The sequence below is a fragment of the Crocodylus porosus genome, unplaced genomic scaffold, assembly GCF_001723895.1.
Source record: "Crocodylus porosus isolate Cpor-Errol unplaced genomic scaffold, CroPor_comp1, whole genome shotgun sequence".
Classification (NCBI taxonomy): Eukaryota; Metazoa; Chordata; order Crocodylia; family Crocodylidae; genus Crocodylus; species Crocodylus porosus.
Window position 1 is genome coordinate 39,344,807 of NW_017728918.1, and position 12,538 is coordinate 39,357,344.

Genomic DNA, 12,538 nt, shown 5'->3' on the forward strand with positions numbered 1-12,538 from the left:
GGCCAGATAATCTATACTTTAAAAAGTTCAACTGAAACTGGTATGTTCTGATTAACAGTTTTAGTTTTGACAAGTAAGACTTGTCTGGAAATGATGAATGAAATGATGAAAAAGAAAACCTCTATTAAAAAATGTCCAAACAAGCTCAAATCTCAAATTCATAAATGCATAGTAGATTCTAGAGATGATAGTGAAAGCCTTTGTCCTCACAGATGTATCTTTCTCTGTCTTATATCAAAAACTACCTCTATAAAGGAAAATATTGAACCTAGGCAGATTGTAGGGGAAAATGATGAACTAAATATCCTGTGAGGTTCTTGTACAGGGTCTCAAAGGATTACAAAGAAACAACGGGTGTTGCTAGGATCAAAGAAAAGCACTAGATTCTACAACTTGTACAAGACTTGTTGGAAATCAGCTCATCCCCTGTGTCTAACAGATGGCTAATCATTATGAGAAGCTTCTGAAAGCTCTGTATACAATAATTCACCAGTTCATTTTGGAGACATTTGTGTTTTATTTACACTTCAATCAAAATGGCCAAAAGTTAAGATGCTGCTGTTATTGTAAACTCTAAGCTAGATTCATCATGCTAATACTACATATTCACTAACAAAGCTAGCAATGACTAACTAGCTCAATGGAAATGCAAGGCAGCATAAAAAAAAGAAGTGATATAAGACATCAGATTTTCAACAATGAAAAGTTCACTCTGCTCACAAAGCCACAACTGTTAGCTTAAATAAGCAGGTGTCCCTATTTTCTACTACCAGGTTCATAGGTTTGTATATTGCAGAAACACTTTGTGTGAGATTCTCTCTTTTGCTAAGGACACTTTGAGCTGCATTAAGCAACATAAAATAAAGAGAGGGAAGCTGTGTGAGCAGCAAGGGGGTTTGCTCTTTGACTTTTGTTCAGGTTAGAGTAGCTGGGCTAATTGGCACTATCACTCAGCAGTGCTAATTAGCCACATTAGGTGTCATGTGGGGGCAACGATACTTTTTCCTGCTTGTGAAACAACTACCTATATCTGTCCTGTGTGCTTCAGGGCACAACCTCTGGGTACAATAAGTTTACCACATCCACACACAGGTTTCCAGTGGTGCAATTTAAAATTACAGAGTTCTGATAATCCTTTCATACTTAAATGCTGCAGCTAATATATTGTGAAAGGCTAGATTTTTTACTTCTCTCCAAGGTTCCTCAAACTAAAGTTCTTATTTGAAATTTCAGGAACAGCATTTTTAGTGCTTAAGCTCCTTTTCATAAATCTGGTGGAAATCAAGGAAATAATTTTAACTATTATGGTTTAGATTTTCTTATTCTTTTTTGCTTCAGCATTTTGTAACTTTTTGTCATACAATACTTAATAAACATAGTCTTAAAAAATCTTCAAGAATTTAATTTAGAGATGCTGTTCCCATGAAATCAAAGTGGTTGGTCCTGATGTTTTAACGATATTTGCATTTGCTTTTCTGTGAATATAGAAATAGAAATGGGACTCTTTATTCTCATAAATGTAAATGCACATTTTTAAATCCTTCAATTTTAAATATGGAATGTAAATAATCAGTTAGAAGCTTTTCAGTGTTTCTTTGTGAATGCTTAAACTCATTATCTATCTATGTATCTATCTATCCATCTATAGACATATTTTTAAATGTTTTCAACTGTCTTATGGCATTTGGGGAAATGGTAAAGTATGTGCCTATGTGCAAAAAACCAGGTATGTATAAGTCACATTTCTTTCTTTTTTCTAGTTTTGTGTTAGGCACATCATGTTTACAAATGTGTACATTGCATTTTAATTCCATCCAATTTCTTAGGGTTCCAGTTTTATATTGTTGTTGTTATGCTTAAATTAGTATGGACAGGCTGGGTGGTCAGCAGACAGAATTCAGTTACTGATGGAAAATACTTTATACAAATCCAATGATCATTCCTTTTTTTGTCTTGCTATGAATGTTTAATTTAAACATGCATTTAAATGACTACAGGAGAACAAAGGAATGTTTCCTTTTTAGGATTAAATATTTCTGGTAATTTTAATGATTCAATAATTATATTTAGTGAGTATAGACACATACAATAAAAAAGAAATAGATACTGAACACTTTTGAATATAAGCCCAGTTCCTTTTGGATTCCTTAATATTGACTTATGTGCCTGACTTTAGGGACCAAAGTATAAGAAGGTTGAAATTTCATTTGTAGATCAGGAAATACCTGGAAATATTGTTTTGTTTAATTAAACCATGACGGAAAGCCAATAGAAAATAAGATGATCCCAAAACATGATGTTGTTTTATATAAAGGAAGAGGAAAAAAAAGAATGCTTAAGGTAATTTAAATATGTAACTACAAAGATAAACTTACCTTCACAGAAAGGAGGTGAGCCCTCAAACTGCAATTGTGCATTCAGTTTGCAGGTCAATATGTCATTTCCAACCAAAGTGAAACCAGGATGGCACTTGTATTTGGCAAAGTCACCTAAAAAGTTTCAGCAACAAAGACTTTCTTGAATACTTCTGTATTTTACATTATCTTTTATTATCTGATAATTATGCTACTTCCTTTCAAATGCATTTTTATAAAAGAAAAGAAAAAAGACTGGAGTAATTAAAAGGAAAGTTAATATTAAAAATAGATAGACAAAATTATCTTATACTCTGCTGGGAAGATGGAGGAACAAAGCAAGGAAAGATGTTCCTATTAAACTGGCATATTTGGCTTAAGTAAAAAAGCTATCAGCATAAGGATGCCACAGAAAAATATTCAGAATAAGGATGACCTGTTGTAGTAGTTTATATTTTAAATAAAAAATGAACAAAACTCCTCTGCATGAAAAAATAAGATGTTGCTCTGACCTATTTCAAAATCCTCATCTTCTGTAAATAAATCAGCATGTGGAACTGTTGGAGGAGGCTGGCACTTCTTAAGTTGATATGCTACAAAATAAAATGTAAGTATAAATAAATACCATTAAATACTGATAAGATTTAATATATTGAAATAGTTCCAATTATTCAATAGGCCCATAATCATACAATTGACTATACATAGACATCTGTGCTACCATAGGCCCTTGGCACAGGGTTATATTTATGGCATGATTAATGCATTAATCATGCCATAAATAGTAATGATGCCATATATGCAACCACTATTTGGTGCCCAAAAATGTGAAACATCTGTGTGGCTAGTTTGCACGGCACCATAAATGGAACATGCAGCATGGTCTCATCAGCTGTCAGCCTCACCAATGATACTGAGGTCAGAGTCATGACAGCTTTTCATCCTGCAAATTGGCTGCTGGGCAAGCGGGTTGAAAGGTTCCTGGGGGAGCTGTCGCCCCCCCTCCCCCTCCCCCGACAGGAGCCTCTCCTGCATTGCTCTGATAGAAGCTGCGGAGAGAGGCAGTCAATGTGCCAAATCAGCCTACCCCCCCAAGGAAAGTTCAAAACTGCTCACTTTCAGTCCTATATGTGATGCTTTGGGCCACAGTTCTGCAGTTGCCATGTGGGAAGAGCCAACTGTCTCCCCTCCCTGTGGCACTTACTTACAGCTATCAGCAGGGCTTTCACTGCTCAGCTTTGAACTTACCTGTGCAGGTGGAACCTAGGATCCTGAACCTGGGCTTCAATTTGCTGGCAAGTAGAAAGGGTATCATTTGAATCCAAAAAATTATGCATATGTGGCATGGCACAAAGTGCAAATGCTCGGATCAGGTATAATATCCCAAGGCATATTAAATTAATGTGTGCCTGGGGCCATATAGTGGTACACTGACTTTGAGACAGCCAATTGTGGATCTGGGATCTAATTTTCAAAATTTAACATGGTAACTGAAGCATTATTGGCATTTATAAAGCAATGTTTAAAATACTTGTTATGGATATAAACATATACATACGGTACAAATTAAATAATCAAATCCATCTCTAGTTTAAATGAACCTTGAGTACCTAAGAGGAAGTTTATACACTCCCCTACCAATTCAGTTTTGTTCAGTGCACACCAAAGGCTGGAAATAAAGAAATGTGAGATAGTTTAACATAGCCATGAACACGTGTGCAAGCCTCATGTCAGGTAGGTTTCTTGGCATGCATTCAAAGCGACAACAATATGGCCATGCAGCCTAGTATGTGGATGTCACTGGTTTTCCTGAGGTAATCACAAAGGAAGGGTAGACATAACCTAAGAATGAATCTGACTTAACAGCTATTTAACTCTAACAGAAAACAAAGTCAAATAAGTACAGAATTTGTTTGCTTATTTACGTGCTTGATTGTTTGTCATGGCTTCCTCTCCAGATCTTCAGATTTGTTGAGGTTTGTATAATCTCTTATAGTTTAGGTTAATTCTAGGTTAAATCCTAGACATATGTCTGCTGACCAATGTTTCTTGTTGTACAGTTCTATTGGAAAAATTAATACTACTACAATTACTAGCATTTTTGCAAGTCTGAACATATAGTTTGTTTTTATTTCTACTAACCATTTACTACCTGATTGTCCCTCATAACCAAAGACCTATTAGCTTCGAAATGAAGATGTGATGTTAGTAAGGGACAGGAGAGTACATATTGTATAAATGTCTCTTCTTCCACAGAAATCAGGCTTGGTTAAGAACACAGATGCTTCCTGCATCTTCCAAATCCCATCCCCACTTGCCATGTTACAGAAGTTAAGAACAAACAGACAAAACATATTGTTCATTAGTTCTCATCTCCAGCTCTCTATGGCAGATGTGAGTTACTGCCTGTAACTGTACTTTTGCACTGAACAGGGAAGAAGATGGGCTATAACCCACAACGAAGAACTGCTCAAGAAGGGGAAAGTCTGTGCATAAAAAAAATCCTATTTCTGATTAGGTTTGTGCTCCTGGTGGAAAAACTTACCGAGTGTGGCATATATAGACATTTGAATGCTGAGGCCCTGAAGTATGGAGAGCCTGCATTCCTGATACTGTGCAGACAGAGGGGGCTCTTTTACACACATCTCCGCATGCTCTGAAAGCTCCCTTAAGTCTGTCTAGACACATCTAGCAGAAGTGCATAGGGCTTCTCTGATGTATTGTGCTTCTGCTGAAGCATCATAAACCAGCAACTGACACACTGTCTTCTGGAGAGGGGGAGGAGGGGATGCTGGATGACTATTTTCTCTTCTGAGAGACCCACAGCATGAACAGACATTCACTATCTCAGGAGAAACTCTCTTGGGATTGATTTAACGATGGTTGCTCTCAGGTGATTTTTTTTCTGGAGCAGCCACTTTTATTCTGGGAGAAAAAGCCTGAACATATGTACACTCATAGTTTCTCCTGAGAGAACAGCAACTCTTCCGGGAGAAACTAAATATCTGTATGAAGCCCTGGTTTCACATAAATAAGACAAGTCTTTCATAAGAGAGAGGTCAAAATTGACCTTAAAATAATAACAATAAAAATAATTATTGAGATTTTCCCCCTGAAAATACAAGACCAATTCACTACAGATTTGACAAAATGATCATGAAAAACCGTAACGTTCAATTAAAATAGCAGACCATAAAATGTAATAAACTTATCTTAAGCTCAGTAAGGGCACAGGTAGTTAAGGAATAACTGAAAAAGAAAGTAAGGAAAGAAAGAAAGAAAGAACATACATACACATTGATTCCCAGAAGAAAAGTAAACTATAGAATATTGAGCAAACTGACCATGAAAATTGAGGACAAAGAATCCTCCTGTTGAAAAGTCACTATGAAATTTGAGAAGGGCCTGGTTGGTTGAGCTGTAAGCTGTTTCAAGAGCTGTATTGCCACTGAAAACTCCCAGCTGAGGTGAATTCTGGTCAGGACCATCCCTAGGGACCAAAGTAAAGAAATCAGTCAGTGAAAACCTACAATTAAGGTTTAAATTAGCAATCTATTTTGTCCTGACAGCAGGCTAAATCTTTGAGAAAGCAGGTTAATTCTAACTATTGTACTTGAAGTTACTTCATTTGTATTCAGGACTACGAAGGCAATGTTGAACATTCTTTCGAACTTCAAAACCTGATCTTTGTAGAGAAGGTTGGGGAAATTGTATAGTAGATTTTATATTTGTTCAGGCAGGTTATTTGCTGGCTTCTTTTAGAACAGCTGGGCCCTTCTACACCCATCCTGTTTCTGAATGTCTTTTATATAAATCTTCTGTGTTTCAGTAATATATGAACCTTTAAGCAAATCAGGAAAATTATTTCAGCCTCCTTTATTTCCTGTAACTTTTATTATTAAAGGCTTTTTTACAATTTTTTAAAAATGTTTTTGAGCCAAACTATTTACCCGTGTAAATAGTTCTACTGAAGTCAAAGGAATAAGCATTTGTAGGATGACATATTATCATTTTAATTCATTCTATTCACTGTGGTTTTGTGTTAAGAAAGCAGAACAAGAGGTCTGCACTTCACAACAGCAAAAGAGGTGCTCATAGAGACATATTCATATGCAGCTAATTTCACTTTGAATGTCACTATATAAACACATTTCAGCTAAAACATTATTCCAAAATAAAAGCAGCTAATAATTGCTGTCACTGAAGAATTTCAAAGCTGTGTAAGTCTATTTTTGTGAACCTGTTGTATGCTATAACTACTGAATCTATTAATCAGGCTTTTGTGATATGTACTTTAGTACACTAGAGAGTAACCAAAGACTCCCGGCAATCACTTAGCTTCTGACCTTTTGCTACCTTTAGATCAAAAGGATATTTTCTCACTTCAGTCTGTGATGAGTTCAGTCCTACTTCTCACACAATAAATAATTTTATTTCTTTTTTATTTCAAACTTAAAGTAAGCTTTCTGACCACAGACAGGTCATTCCAGAATAGCCACAAACTATTTAAAGATATAAAAGTATGCAAAAGATGTTATGAATAAAACTGTCATTTGCAAAGTGAGTTTCCTGCACTTACCACTATACCACTGAAATACTTATTTTATCCTCTAACGGGAACATGTGTTTCCTCTCTGGCAAAGAGTGACAAAAATAAACTGATAATTAACGTTAACAGGGTGCTGAGATTTTCCCTTCTATTTCTCTTACCAGTGAATTACAGTATCATTTTCAAAGTAATGAATATTCAATGTGACCTCGGCATTTTAATTAATGGTTTCATCTTAAAAGGTAAAAACAATGTTATTACAGGTCTTCAAGTTACGGGACTATTTATATATATGTGTGTATGTGTGTGTGTATATATATGTATGTATGCATGTATACATAGATACATACAGATGTGTGTGTATTTATGTGTATAGCATATATTATTGTTTTACTTTATAATACTTAGATAATGCATATGGGGAACTACTATTCCTAAGCAGTTGGACTTACCTGTCAGTTACTGTCCTGCACATGGTCTGAGTGTGACTGTAATGACAGTTATAATTTAAAGATGCTCCCTACTTTAGAAGAGTTGGTAAACAAAAGGTGGTTCCTTACTTAAGAGCTAGCAACCTAGTTACCCACTTAGCAAGAAAGACAAAGAGTCTGCAGATATTGCATAATGCTCCACAAATTAAAACGTGTTACTCTTCTAATTTACATATGCCTCTGTTCGTTGAACCCAGTGATCACTACACTAACCAGGTTGTTTTAAATTTGATCATATGTATTCATACAATGTTTTCACATGTATAATGTAATATAATATAAAACATTATTTTTTATTTCAATATATACTTTCAAATATGGTATATTTTAATAACATTATCACAGTTCCACTAACAGTCTACCCCAGCCGAAGACAACAGTGTCTTTAGTGTTTTCAATGATACAACATAGGGTGATGTGTCTCTGTAGAAACAGGTCTCTATGGAGCAAAGGGGAAAAGGACCTGTTCAATAAGGATGGAAATATAAACATTTTCCCTCATAAGCCATACAATTTGTTTAGACCTTTCTAATACTTTTAATTGTTTATGTACTATCTGTGAAGAGGAATTCACTCTTTGGCCACAGGCAATCACACTTGGTAGGTACACTGTGTATTTTGATCCTCTAAAAGCCTTCTCTTCAAAAACATGTACATTTAAATGTCAATATATATCTCCAGACAGACAGGTTTAAAAATGTCTAGGATTTCTAGGATTTTGCATTTGGGTTGATAAATCATTTTCTATGGGAGAAGATCATTTGCCTAAGCACTGCCTTGCACTTTTAATTTAAATTTAAATTTTCAAAGAGGATATAATGTGATATATTTTAGAATTGCACTGATCATTATAGCAACAGGTTTAGCATTGTATATAATAGTGTACATATAGGTAACTCAATTAAACATACACAGACATCTGTTTTACCAGCACTGCCTCCCATAGAAAATACCACCATTAAAAGATACAGTAAGCTAGGTAGCATTTCTTAACCTATTCTAAGCAAAACAGTGCTGCTTAATAGAACCTTAGTTTTTCTAACTCTCTACAATTCAAACTGGAGTTCATATACAAGCTTTTGCTATCTGGGTTTAAGTATATAGATAATTTTAAAAAAAACAAGTCTTATGGATAAGATTGTGCCAATAAAATTAGTTATGCTGAACTTGTTCTATACTTTTACACAGTTGATCTATAGTCTATCTCTTGTTAACCTCTTAATCATGCTATTTCTCTGAAACTGATATTGCTCTGTATATAACAATTTCAAGTCATAGGAATAGACATAGAGTTAAAGATATATCAACCAAAAACCAATCATTTGTGTTAAAAGGTCACATACCAAACTGCTATATAGTCATTCACTGGTTCAGTTTGGAGTAAGGTGAAGTTGATATAAATTCCATGACCCTGAGGCACAGAAATAAGCCATGTACAGTCCTTTGAATTTGGATATTCATCTGGAAATCCTGGGGAATAAACTGTACCATTCTGAGAGGTTACATTATAGCCACAAGGAGCTGAAAAGAAAATAAATGACAAATTAAAAGAAGGAATATATTTATTGCTTAAATACTTATAGCAAAATGCTCCAACATTTTAGTAGCTCTGCAGGACAAATTAATCTAGGTCTTCAAGAGAACAATTTTCCTTGGTTGGTTGCCTCTCAGTGATAAGAGGATTTAATCCTAAGAAATAACTTATTCCTGATGTCTTTCAGATTATGTTGCTTAAAACCCCTCAGAATCTGTTCAAAATATTGCTTTTGTACAACTGTTCTGAAATGAAGTTATTATTCATTAAAAGTAGTCTTTTCCCCTTTTTTATTTTATGTAGGAATTAAAAAAAAATCTTAAACTGAACCCTGACTAGAACTGGTACAACATTCCAAAAATAGCTTTAGCACTGACTATAAGCACAAATGTCAAAAACATTTTATTTATCTCAGTTCTCCACCATGTTTAATGATACTTTACACTGCAGTTTGTGGATTGAATATTCTTTTTTGACAAGTGCAATTAAGATTGACATAGGCATAAATTAGCATATACTTGCATAATGAAATTCTGGGGCAATTTTGTAACTTGGACATGAAGCTGACATTATTTAGAGGTGATTAATATTTAACAAGGTATCATCTTATGTACCAAAAATCAATTATTATGGACTGAAGTGGGAAAATGCTTAAATAGGTAGCCAGGAGTATCAAGTATCAAAAAGATAAATATTTAGCCTTAGCACATTTTATTTTGTGCTGTGTACACGTGTATCAAAGAAAGAAGTTTTCCATATATCTCTGCACACTACATCTACACATTCACTCTTTCCAGCTGCCAAATTCTATGCACATGTCCTTCCTGAGTCAAACCTATTCTGTAGGCTTGGTGTTGCTGGGACAAAATGAGGGAAATGAATAGATTATAAGTGTTATGCTATTAGGATAATTTGTGGGTTTAAGGGAAATCCCTTGTGTGGTTCTTCTACATTTTTTCACATGCCACTCAACATGTAGGTCACAGGTGGTCAACTTGTGGCATGGGCTCTGTGGGGGGAAATGTGTCAGACTGGAGAGAGGACAGGCAGGACAGTGATAGACAGGGCAGGCAGTGGAAAGCATGTTGGTCCCCACTGATGGAAGGCATGTGTAGCAAGAACTGAACTGATGTAGCTGATGTTAACATAGAGTGTAATAGTAGTGAAATGTAACCATGTTAGTCTTGTCCTGTAAGTAGCTTGAACACTCCATTTTGTATTCTTTTGCTTGACATGAGTGAATGAACTCTGTATGCCCTTTTTGAATGGGTGTATGTGAAAGTGTGAATGGTGAGAGACTGGCCTAGAGATGGGAGAAGAAGATTTAACTGTTTATGTAAGCAACAAGTTACCAAATGTAAGTTACCAGTCAGTAAAGTAATAAGTGGTTGGCTAAAGAATCCCTTTGAGGCCTAGGGCACAAAGAATATAACGGCAGGCTTTAAGCTAGCTTTGCTGGGGGAAGGGGCCGCTTCGAGTGGAGAGGATGTTTCACCAGCATGCAGGGTGACAAGAGAAAGGAATGCCCGTAAGCAACAACATCCTGGAAGTAAGGGGCCTCAAATGTTCTGTGCGTGGGGGGAGGCACGTGCACTCTCAGGAGGCCTCAAGTGCCTCTACACTAATGCTTGTAGTATGGGGAACAAGCAGGAGGAACTATGCCTCCTGATTATGAGTAAGAATCCAGACTTAGTTGGGCTCACAGAAACGTGGTAGGACCCCACCCACAACTGGGCAGTGGGGATTCAGGGATACACCCTATATAGAAGTGACAAGACAGAGGTGGGGAGGGGCCGTGCTCTATGTCAAAGAGCACCTCACAACATCAAGGATTGGCTTTGGGTTAGAGGAGGGTCAGGCAGAGATGCTGTGGGTCAAACTACAAGGGGGGCATGGTGAAAGGGAACTTATGGTGGGTGTCTACTACAGGGGGAAGAGCTGGATCAGGACTTCTCTGGTCAGCTTATGTAGGCAGTTAGGTCAAGAGATGTTATTGTCATGGGTGACCTAAACTACCCAGATATTTGCTGGGAGGAGCAGACAGCCAGGTCTGACTGCTCGCATAGGTTACAGGCTCTATCACATGACCTTCACCTTATCCAGGAGGTGCACAGCCCCACTAGGGGTAATGCCTTGCTGGACCTGGTCCTGGCCACTGGGGATGACATGGTGAGGGGACTGCAGGTCCTTGACCACCTGGGCAATAGAGATCATCACCTGCTGGAATTCACTATCCAGAGCAGGGTATCAAGGGCTTAAAGCAAGACTAAAGCCCTTGACTTCAGAAGGCCCAACTTCAATGAACTTTGGAGATTAGTGGGGAAGGCACTGAGGGCCCAGAAGGTAGAGGAGATGGGAGTCCACGAGGGATGGTTCTACCTTAAGGGGACAATCCTCCAGGCCCAAAGGATAACAGTCCCTGAGAGAAGCAAGGGACTCAGAAGAAGTGCTCAGAAACCCCCTTGGCTCAGCAAGGACATTCAGGAATGCCTAAGGACTAAAATGGGTGGCATACAACCAGTGGAAGGGAAAGCTATCACCAAGGAGGACTACTCCTCCTCTGCCTGGGAGTGTAGGAGGGCTATTAGGAAGGTCAAGGCAGAGATGTAATTCAGGCTAGCGTCCAGGATTAAGGACAAGAAAAAGTACTTTTTCAAGTACATTGGGAGCAAGAAGAGGGCACCATGCAATGTAGGGCCCCTGCAAGACTCATATGGTAATCTTGTGGCTATACCAGATGAGAAAGTTGATATTTTTAACAGTTTCTTTGCCTCTGTTTTCTTGAACAGGGAGCAGGACATCCCTCCTACCAGAGGTAGGGACAATCTCAGGCTCTATCAGGCCTTCAGTCGCACAGATGTAGTTAGGGGTCTTCTGGAAGGGCTGGACATTTTTAAATCTGCAGGTCCAGATGCCTTCCACACAAGGGTGTTGAGGGAGCTGGCAGGGGTCATCACAGAGCCCTTGGCCCCACTGTATGAGCATTTGTGGTCATCTGGCCAGATGCCAAAGGATTGGAAACTAACTAATGCGGTCCCAATTTTTAAGAATGGGAGGAAGGAGGATCCAAGTAAATATAGGCCCATAAGCCGCACCTCGGTGCTTGGGAAGATCTTGGAGAGAATCATCAAGGAACACATCTGCGGGGGGCCAGCAGGGGAGATCATCCTCAGGGGCAATCAGCATGGGTTCATCAAAGGCAGGTCCTGCCTGACCAACCTGATTGCCTTTTATGACCAAGTAACTAAATCCTTGGATGATGGTGTCGCCATGGATATAGTCTTTCTAGACTTTAAGAAGGCCTTTGACACTGTCTCTCACCCCATTCTCATCAATAAATTAGGCGACTGTGGCATTGATGCCTACACAGTTGGATGGGCTGATGGGGCACATCCAGAGAGTAGTGGTGGATGGATCGTTCTCAACCTGGCCAGATGTGAGCAGTGGGGTCTCCCAGAGCTTGGCCCTCGAGCCCGTGCTGTTTAACATCTTCATCGGTGACTTGGATGAGGGGGTTGAAAGCACACTGTCCAAGTTTGCTGATGACACTAAGATGTGGGGTGAGGTGGACACACTTGAAGGGAGAGAGAGGCTGCAACTAGATTTAGAC

General features: G+C 37.9%; 1 protein-coding gene across 1 annotated transcript in view; it reads right to left on the reverse strand.

Moving 5' to 3' along the window:
- CSMD1 (CUB and Sushi multiple domains 1) overlaps window positions 1-12,538 on the reverse strand; it is a 1,867,828-nt gene that overhangs the window by 197,008 nt on the left and 1,658,282 nt on the right. The window contains exons 43-46 of the mRNA XM_019538151.1: window positions 8,738-8,915; window positions 5,699-5,844; window positions 2,867-2,947; window positions 2,376-2,489 (exon numbers count right to left, since the gene is read on the reverse strand). Of these exons, the coding sequence (XP_019393696.1) occupies window positions 2,376-2,489; window positions 2,867-2,947; window positions 5,699-5,844; window positions 8,738-8,915 (519 nt within the window). The remainder of the gene's footprint in view (window positions 1-2,375; window positions 2,490-2,866; window positions 2,948-5,698; window positions 5,845-8,737; window positions 8,916-12,538) is intronic.